Source organism: Daucus carota, chromosome 3, assembly GCF_001625215.2.
Source record: "Daucus carota subsp. sativus chromosome 3, DH1 v3.0, whole genome shotgun sequence".
Taxonomy (NCBI): Eukaryota; Viridiplantae; Streptophyta; class Magnoliopsida; order Apiales; family Apiaceae; genus Daucus; species Daucus carota.
In genome coordinates, this window is record NC_030383.2 from 52,014,581 (window position 1) to 52,023,463 (window position 8,883).

General features: G+C 32.9%; 2 protein-coding genes across 6 annotated transcripts; one reads left to right on the plus strand and one right to left on the minus strand.

Annotated features, from left to right (window-relative positions):
- The first annotated feature begins 2,652 nt into the window (after positions 1 to 2,652).
- Positions 2,653 to 6,893, plus strand: LOC108211293 (nuclear transport factor 2). 5 transcript variants are annotated; one of them, XM_064089335.1, is made up of 9 exons: positions 2,653 to 2,881; positions 3,899 to 4,087; positions 4,174 to 4,510; positions 4,592 to 4,839; positions 4,954 to 5,110; positions 5,345 to 5,466; positions 5,565 to 5,630; positions 6,526 to 6,589; positions 6,676 to 6,893. In XM_064089335.1, exons 1-9 carry the CDS (start codon positions 2,741 to 2,743, stop codon positions 6,879 to 6,881), a joined length of 1,530 nt encoding a protein of 509 aa, XP_063945405.1. In that variant the 5' UTR covers positions 2,653 to 2,740; the 3' UTR covers positions 6,882 to 6,893. The 5 variants fall into 5 exon arrangements, with proteins under 5 accessions (XP_063945405.1, XP_063945406.1, XP_017238339.2 ...); XM_064089336.1 differs by having other exon boundaries at positions 2,654 to 2,881; positions 4,954 to 5,089; XM_017382850.2 differs by having other exon boundaries at positions 2,660 to 2,881; positions 4,174 to 4,477.
- A 134-nt stretch (positions 6,894 to 7,027) lies between these two features.
- LOC108211294 (uncharacterized) lies at positions 7,028 to 7,726 on the minus strand. Its single transcript, XM_017382852.2, has 2 exons — positions 7,585 to 7,726; positions 7,028 to 7,477 (listed from the first exon to the last, which is right to left on the minus strand). The coding sequence occupies exons 1-2, from the start codon at positions 7,657 to 7,659 to the stop codon at positions 7,097 to 7,099; spliced, it is 456 nt and encodes a 151-aa protein (XP_017238341.1). The 5' UTR covers positions 7,660 to 7,726; the 3' UTR covers positions 7,028 to 7,096.
- Positions 7,727 to 8,883: the final 1,157 nt, after the last annotated feature.

Genomic DNA, 8,883 nt, shown 5'->3' on the forward strand with positions numbered 1-8,883 from the left:
ATCAACCATTAATGGTGCAATAATACCTCATTAAGGCACAATAAAGCCATCATATATGCCCCCATGAATTATGGAATTCAGGTACAATAATCAGCAATAAATATTCTATCAATTAATTATATAATTAAAACACAAGAATTCAAATTTCAGCATGTAGAAGAACGTCAAATACCAAAGACAAACAAATTTAAAAATAGTCAACTTGTCATTTAAAAAGTAACTAAAATTAAGGCCTACACTTACTACTATTTAAAACAAACAATATCCAAAATTACAAAACTAAAACGAAATCATGCAATAAAATTAAAAGATCAGAATAATCTACGCGCACTAATTGAGTCACCGCTACACCATCTCCACCGCCACCGCCCAAAAACCGTAAACATTCGTCAAGAACACTAACGAGAAACTAAGAATCAAAAAGAAAGAAACAGAACAAATAAGATCTAACTAATCATGTAATATAAGATTGATACCACAAATTCAATCTCCTCAAATTCTGTTAAAAAATATATTAAAAAAAAAGACAAAATAGGATACAAAACAACCCATAACATAAAAGATTCAAGCACACAATTATACCTCTCTCAAAAAACACACACAATTATACCTAATCATGAAAAAAATGAATTATATCTAATCATGAAAAAAATGAAATATAAACAGCATCACAATAATATATATTGTAAATCAAAAAATGATCCTATGATCATAATCATGTAATTTTATGTAATTAAAAAATAAAGGCTGCCAATTAATCTTTGTTGTTTACTAAAGGCCAGATGAAAAAGGGCATCAGTTTGACATTGGGTCCAATTATGAGAGAAATCAACAGGGCATGCTCTTCGAATAAGGTTGAAATAAGGGCAATCAGTAAATAAGTGCATGATAGATTTTTCGGCCATTACACAGGAGACAACCATCAGGTGTCTGCATTTGAAAGTTAATCATTTTGTCCCGAGTAAGTAGTCTATCTTTCAGGGCTATCCAAAGAATAAAAAGAAACGGAAAAAAGAAATCGGGGCTTTCCACCGGTGAAAATCGATGGAAGCCCCCTCAAAAATCTTTAATGGAGGGACTGACTTCTTAAAAAATATTATCACTAGGGTTACTAGATTGACATTTTTTGGGTTTCAAGTTCGTTGTCATGTGCGTCGTTTGGTGGTAGTAGAGGTGAATGTGGGTCGGGTTGGCCGGGTTTTGAGGAAAAACATGATCCAAATCGCTTAATTCAGTTTATTAATATTCTAACTCATCAACCTAAAAATAAATTTTTGACCCAATCCTATTATTAATATATTGGGTCGGGTTGACTTGAGTTAAAACCATTTCATGGTTCGATTTCGGAATAAGAATATAAAATTAAAATCTAACATTAACTTGTGAATAATGAAATTTTAACATAAATTTTGAAATTGAAATTATTTTTGATAGGAGAACATGATCATGTGAAGGCCGGAATAATGAAAACAACAAATGATTGAATATAAAGTTTCAAACAAGGATGAATTGTAAAAAGAGTATATAAATGTTCAAAAGATTATCAATCGACTATTATTTTAATGATCATACTCCACAACATACCATTTTTATGATTTAAGCAACAAAGTTCATGTATAAAAAGACAAGTCCATGCAAAATCATTTTGAGTATACAACTACCATAAGTTCTTTATTTGACATAACTCTCTAGTTATGTATTTAACTTTAGTTGGAACTCATATTTATAAAATGGTTAATTATTAGTTTGAAAACTTGCTTCGTTTCGATATATCAAGTGGATCACCAATAAATTTTTAGTCTTATTTACAGCACTCATTTCAAATTAAATTACATCTTGATAAATTTTTGTGAAGTCAAGTCAAAATAAACGTTTTTTGTTAAATTATGTGACATGAATTTGATTGGGGTTTGACATAAACACTACACAAGGTAATTTGATGATAAATATTAAAGAAAAACTGAAAAATAAATCTGAAAAATTTACACAATTGCAACTAGAGGTTGAATTCAGTTGAAAAATGAAGACGGGTATATGTTTGATTAGAAAAAATGAAGTAGTAAGAGATGGGATATATTTATTCAGAAAAAGTTTAATAGTTAACTATTTATATTTATAATTTTTAAAACTAATAGAATGTAACTTTATTATAAATTAGTAATGCAAACGAGACCAAAAATTTGTCACTGCGACCTAATTGATAATTTACTCTTTATAAAATATTTGTGTATATTAATTTTAAAATTTTATATATTACTATGGCTCTGTTTATGAATTAGCAGTTAACGGTTAGCTGTTAGCGGATTGAATTAGATGTTTTGACTAACTGATTTAAATAGATATTTTGACTAGCAGGTTGAATTAGCAGTTTCTCGTAAACTTTGATAAGTAGCTGATTTAATAGCTTTTTCTGACACAAATAGAAACCTCTAACCCAAAAAATTTCTCGAAGTAGCTTTTTCAGAATTAGCTTTTTAAATCCAAACCTATTTCAATCCACTAACTACCAAACACTAACATTAACGGATTCTAGTGGTCAAATATCTGAAACACCTCACACATCTAGTTTTGTTCAAAACCACTAATTTTCAAACAAAGTCTGTATAATTTATATAATATAACGGGTTGGATTGGTCGAGTGGAATAAGGGTTAAATTTGTTAAACCTCGACCCTGCCCAACATGTTGGGGTTGGGTTAATCGGCTTATGAGTCGGGTCGGGTCGGTTTTGATGGGTATTTATGTTTTGGTTCAACCCTGAACGAGAGTACGTACCAGTTACCACTACAGTCTACACACACTATTATTACTCTGGTAAACTTGACACCATTTTTACTGCTCTGTCGTTTCATCTTCCCTCAAATATACCTCCGTCTGTTTATGTACGCGTAATAAATTTTATGCCTGTGAATGCATGGTTCTACAAGTCTTGATTATTTCATTTACATGCATTTTACAAGTGTTTAGTGGCCACATATGAGAAGAAATTAAAGTTTTTGGGTTGAGTAGTTGATATTGGTGTATGATAACCTAGTTATAGGTGTTAATCCCCTGTTTTTTCAGATGGGTGAGCTTCGTTTTAGATTATTGACTGTGATGAAGTGGGTCACCTTGATATTTTATATTTTTGAGTCAAGTTAAAACCCTAGTTTTGAAATGGGTGATTTTCTTGGTTTTGGGTTTTGCACTTGTGCTACAGATAAATTTTTAGGTCTCAACAATGTATTTTAGCCTCTATAAATTTCGGCCCCAGGTGTATTCATTAATGTTCTGATTGGTTGGGTATTTCTACAGTGGCCTTATGAGTTTCACTTGAAATGTGTAGAGGTATTTAGCTGGAATGCAAATTATTTTGGTATATAAATTTTAAACGGCTAATTTGTTTTGTTGTGAGCGGGTTTTGTAGTATTGTGATGGTGATTTGTATAAGTTTATGGGAGGATTGTTGTTTTGGAATTTAGATGGTTTGTTGAGTTGTGGACGAAACCGTCTTGTAGTGGAACATGAATTTATGTAAACAAAGACAAAGGGATCGATTTTATGTTTGATTTTTTCTTTTAGGTTTTGATAATCTTTTGTTGATAAAACACACCAACGGTAGAATGGTTCCAAAATAGGTAAATTTTTTCCCAACAGAATTTGAATGTTGAGAAGAAGCTAGCTTTATTATATTGAGTTATAGATGAGCGAAACTTTTTATACTGCTGATAGTTCTTGTTGCTTTTGATGGGTATGGAATTAACTTCTATAATTTGCTTGCTTAAATTTACAATTGAATTACTAATGTTTGAGTTATTAGTGTGCTCAATGCTGAAATGGTTTGTGTTCCCTTATTTCTTATTTGTTGTGAGCCTGTGGATTTGCCATCTTCCGATTATTTGACTATATATATCATGCAGATGACGGTGCCGACAGAAAATCCTCCTGCTGTGTTTCCTGGTGCTCAATATGTTGGCAAGGCTTTTGTGGACCAGTATTTCTATGTTCTTAGCATCTCTCCAGAGTCTCTTTATAAATTTTATCATGATTCAAGTCTTTTAAGCCGACCTAATATGCATGGAAGTATGATATCCGTGACTACCTTGAAAGTAGGTGCATTGTTTTCATAATCACTACAATTGATCTGACTCTGTTAGTTTATATGTGAAAGAATGTCTTGGTTACTTTGGATCAGGATATCGATGAGAAAATTCAGTCAGTGGATTGTAAGAACTCTAAGCCAGAAATTGATACAGTAGATGCTCAAGATTCTTATCAAGCAGGCGTAATCGTTGTAGTAACTGGTTCTGCGATTGGGGCGGACAATGTGAAAAGGAGATTTGTTCAAACATTCTTTTTAGCTCCACAAGAGAAGGGCTACTTTGTACAGAATGATATTTTAAGGTATGTTGAGGAAAGTGGGCAGTTGGAGCTGAACTATAAACCTGTTGATAGTGATGGTGACTGTGTTCCACCAGCAACCCTGACTTCTGTTTCAGGTTTTTGGTCAATTGAATGTCAAACCTTTCATAGTATGATTTCATATATTTGTTTTTTGTTGAAAATTAAAAAACGAATTTCAGTCCTTAGGCTATGTTTGTTTTTGGTTTTAGATACCACTCATGTATCACCCAGTCATGCATGCGATCCTTTAAATACTTTTGAGACTGAAGATGCTGAAGTTTTTGAAGCTTCGGGAAATGGAGAAATTTGTAGCCCTCTAGATGATGAGAGACATTCGGTCATGATAGGTAATATTGTGAATGAAGAACGAATTCAGTCCAGTCAGAATGGTACATTGGAATCCATCAGCTCAGATCCCACTGTAGTTCAGCAAGAGAATAGGTCTTATGCTTCAATCGTAAGTACTTACCCGCTGGATATATATATATTTCTTTATTTTAACCTTACCTTCAAGTTTTATTCTTTTTTCCTATACATGTTACATATACGTTTGAGTTCAATTTGGCTGAAGGTATCAAAGCCTGCCGCAAATCCAGCTAGTAATATGAGGTGGGCTCCTATTATACCTAGTCCAAATACACTTGGTTCTAAGAAGCCTTCTCCTGAACCAGCTGCATCAGTTCCAACTAGTGATAGTGGCCTTGAAGGTAGCAATCCTCAGGATAATGGTAAATCATTTAGATTGTTACTTGAGATACACGTAAAGTTTGTTGGGTTGCCTTTAAAGTTGATTTTTTATGAATCTCTACTTGGACTATTGTGTGTACTACACGTTAATACAGAGTTTTAAAGAAAGGCAAAGATTAGCTGATGTGAGAGGTCCCGTTGATGTGTATTGCAAATTAATAAATATATATTTCTAATAAATATGTCTCCTCAAACATGGATTTCTTTACATGTAGTTGAAGGCCACTCTGTATACATACGAAATTTGCCTTCAAATGCAACTGTTGCACATGTAACTGAAGAATTTTCGAAGTTTGGCCCTGTAAAACATGGTGGTGTACAAATCAAAATTCACAGGGTGAATTTTCAAAACTTTTGGTGTATTAAAATAATTCAGGTCTTGCTGTTTAATTGCTTATATATGGTTATCTGTTCTGTTTTGTAAATTAATTCCAGCAACATGGATACCATTACGGCTTTGTGGAATTTGAATCACCAGACTCTGTGCAGAATGCAATAAAGGTACAAAGCTCAATAATGATACTTCTATTCAGAGTCTAAACTTTAAATGTTAGTATCTGATGCTATGTAGTAGTGGTGACCTAATGGCTAAAACATACTAGAGACAGATTTTCTATGGAATGTGAACAGAAGACCTCAAATATAATGAACATATTAATTCTGTGTGTATCTTTAGATTTTTGTCATGTATTATCCATTTATCCGGGTGCTTTCTATTTCTAACTGAACAACAGCGGCAGTTGTCCATACACATTGCTCACATCTCCTTGATAGCATTATTATTTTTCTCTTCTATGGATATAACGGTTACCCACTGCAGTATATGTTTTAGGAAGATGGTAAAATGGATATATGGCTTACTGTGGCAACTAAATATTAACATTTACTCTCCTATTAGAACTGCTTTCGCCACCTTCTCATGACCACTACAAACAGAAACAATTCTTTCTGATATCAGTACCATCACAAGGTTCTTAAGGGCCCATCACCACAAATTTGATCCATATCAAATCATATGGAGTAGATTAATATAATTTAAATTGAGGGGAGGCTCGCAGTGACAAATGGGTTGCCTTAAGTCAAGCGCAAATCTTTTTTGGGGCTGGAGATTGTACATCGAAGAGAGCATCAAAAGACAGTACTTTATTGGTTTCAGATTGTAGGACAAGTTTCCATTTCTGTAATTACTACCATAACTCTCTATCATTTCTCCTCTGTATTCATCTAGATTATACTTATTGTGTTATTTTCTGTTCAATCTCTTAGTACCTGCTTGACTAACACAGATTGCAAAAGTGCATGTTTTCGTTTCCATTTTCAGTGTGCATATTTTGCGTGAATCATTTCTGCATCATTTCACCGAATTGTTGAACAATCTTTTTCTGATTAATATTAGGATTCACCGATCGTATTTGGAAGACGTCATGTCATTGTGGAGGAAAAGCAATCAACTTTTAGAGGCTAGTATATTGCTCATATTTTTCTTTTTTGAACATACCAGTAGATAATTGATATTGTTAACAGAGTTATATTACATTTTTCACAGTTGGGAGCAGTGGAAATACTGATAGGAATACTTTAAGAAGGGGTGAATTTCAGGACAGTTTTCGGGGACGTAATTACTCTGAGGGCGGGGGTTATGGCAGAAGCGAGTTCAGGAGCAACCACAATTTCTCAAGCCGGCCAACGATTAATGGTGGACGCAACACCAAGTATCGCTATCAACGTGTTGAGCCGGTTGGAGGTGAATAAATTGGGCTGTGTAATGATTCTGTCTTTCTATGAAAGAAAAAACTGCTTTTGGGAATCTGGGATTGTAATTAGAATATATAGAGTATAGACTAATGTGTCCTTTGAATCTTTTTCGAGCTTCTTAATGCATTCTGGAAAATATAATCTGCTGAAAGATAGTTTATAAGCGTAGACTCGTACAAAATGTAATTTGCAGAACATCTTTACCCCTACATTCAGTTTGATTTCTGCAAATTAGATACAAAATTTGAAGCTGCAAAAGCAGCAGATCCCCCGAGTGTACAGAGCAGTGCGACAGCCACTTGCAACCCCGTTTCCCAGGGGTAATCCTCCGGCACTAAGTAGGCACAGAGAGGGCCTACAAATAGCAATCCAAGGCTCAGGTTTAAGAGTGCTGATGGGGTTCTTGGATCAGTTGCTGCAGAAAGGACTCCAAGCTCTTCAGCTTTAGAAAGGAGGCCAAGTTTCTCTATCGACGAAAGGGATAGTCCAAATTCCTCTGCTGCCGAAAGTAATCCAGCTTTCTCCGCTTTCGTTAGAAGTTTGAGTTGCTGTACTCTTGTTAAAAGCTTGATTGATGATGATGATGTTGTGGCCTCAAGTATGAAAAAGGTCAAAATGTCAATGCAACAAACAAGGCAAACAGAAACTACTAAAGATGATAAAATTACACTACATAGATGATTGTTATGGAGATACTGACCTTTTTGGGGGCAACAGTTTTAGTAACTGAAGGAAGGGGCTTCTGGGCAGCCATGGATTGAAGTAGAAGAGGCATCTTTGTTTGTGAGTGAACTTAACTAACAAGGTGATATGCAGCAGCTAACAACTAGTGAGTGATAAAGTGATTAGGATTGAAAATATTGTTGGCTGAGCAGTTGTCCACAATTCAGAATATGAGTGGCTAAGAGGGAGGACAGCTTTCTTCTGGCTCTCTCTCATGCCGTGCTAAAAAAAAGCGTATTAAGCAGATCGCAAAACTAAATTTGGATTAAAAGTGTTTTAATTTTGTATTAAGCGGGGGCTTAGATATTTTTGAAAATTAAATAATTATTAAGTGGTTAAAATGATATTGATGCTAATTTTTTAATTTTAAAATATCTTTCTAAGTATATATAATTATATTAAAAAATTAAGAAAATATTTATTAAGAATATTATAAATTTAAATTCTTATCACAATATAATTTTATATATAATTATATTAATATTATAATTAAATATTAAATATACCCAATTTAAAATTTCATGAAAAGAAATAATATTAAAAAAATGAGTATATTCGAATTTTATATGATAAGATGGGGATAAAAAATATGTATAATAAGTGCTAACGAGAAAAAGTGATCAACAATAATAATCATATGAACTTGTTTATCGGAAGAACAACGTTGCTAAGAGCACGGGACGGAAAGTGCACTTTTAGAGCATGAGGATGATGCTCTTAAACTAACGACCTCGAGTTTAATGACCTTGGATATCATCAACATAACCATCCGACATGCAAAATTATCGGGAAATTAAGATTATAAAATTTTAATTTCAGAAAAGAAAACCGATCTTCTACGAAGCACCTTGAAAGTATAAACAAAAGAAACAGAAAAAATATAAGTCGATATATATAATTGATTATACATACATACACACATACATACATACATATATTTAAAAAATAAAGGATAATATATCCAATAATTAATAATTATTAAAATTATGTGTATATTATTCAAGAAGTGAAAAGAAAATTAAATAAAATCTCAACCAAAAGTGGATCTTCAGTGAGACACTAAATAAAAAGATAATATACAAAAAATATAATATAACAATTATTAACAAGAAAATTATACATAATTGTAGCCGCAAATTGGCACATAAATGGTCAAACTATTCTTGCACTCGTGATAACTCATAATTGATAACTCATAAGTGAGACAATTAACCTCTTAATTAAAACACAATCAACAAAACAATAAAATAATGCACTGAATTAAAACACAATTAAC

What these genes read in the sequence shown, in the direction of transcription:
- LOC108211293 (XM_064089335.1), top strand. Translation starts at nt 2,741, where the DNA reads ATGTTTTGGTTCAACCCTGAACGAGAGTACGTACCAGTTACCACTACA. An exon ending in TGAATGTCAAACCTTTCATA is followed by an intron (nt 4,511 to 4,591) that starts GTATGATTTCAT and finishes TTTTGGTTTTAG; the next exon opens with ATACCACTCATGTATCACCC. An exon ending in ATAGGTCTTATGCTTCAATC is followed by an intron (nt 4,840 to 4,953) that starts GTAAGTACTTAC and finishes ATTTGGCTGAAG; the next exon opens with GTATCAAAGCCTGCCGCAAA.
- LOC108211294 (XM_017382852.2), bottom strand. Translation starts at nt 7,659, where the DNA reads ATGCCTCTTCTACTTCAATCCATGGCTGCCCAGAAGCCCCTTCCTTCA. An exon ending in AAACTGTTGCCCCCAAAAAG is followed by an intron (nt 7,478 to 7,584) that starts GTCAGTATCTCC and finishes TTCATACTTGAG; the next exon opens with GCCACAACATCATCATCATC.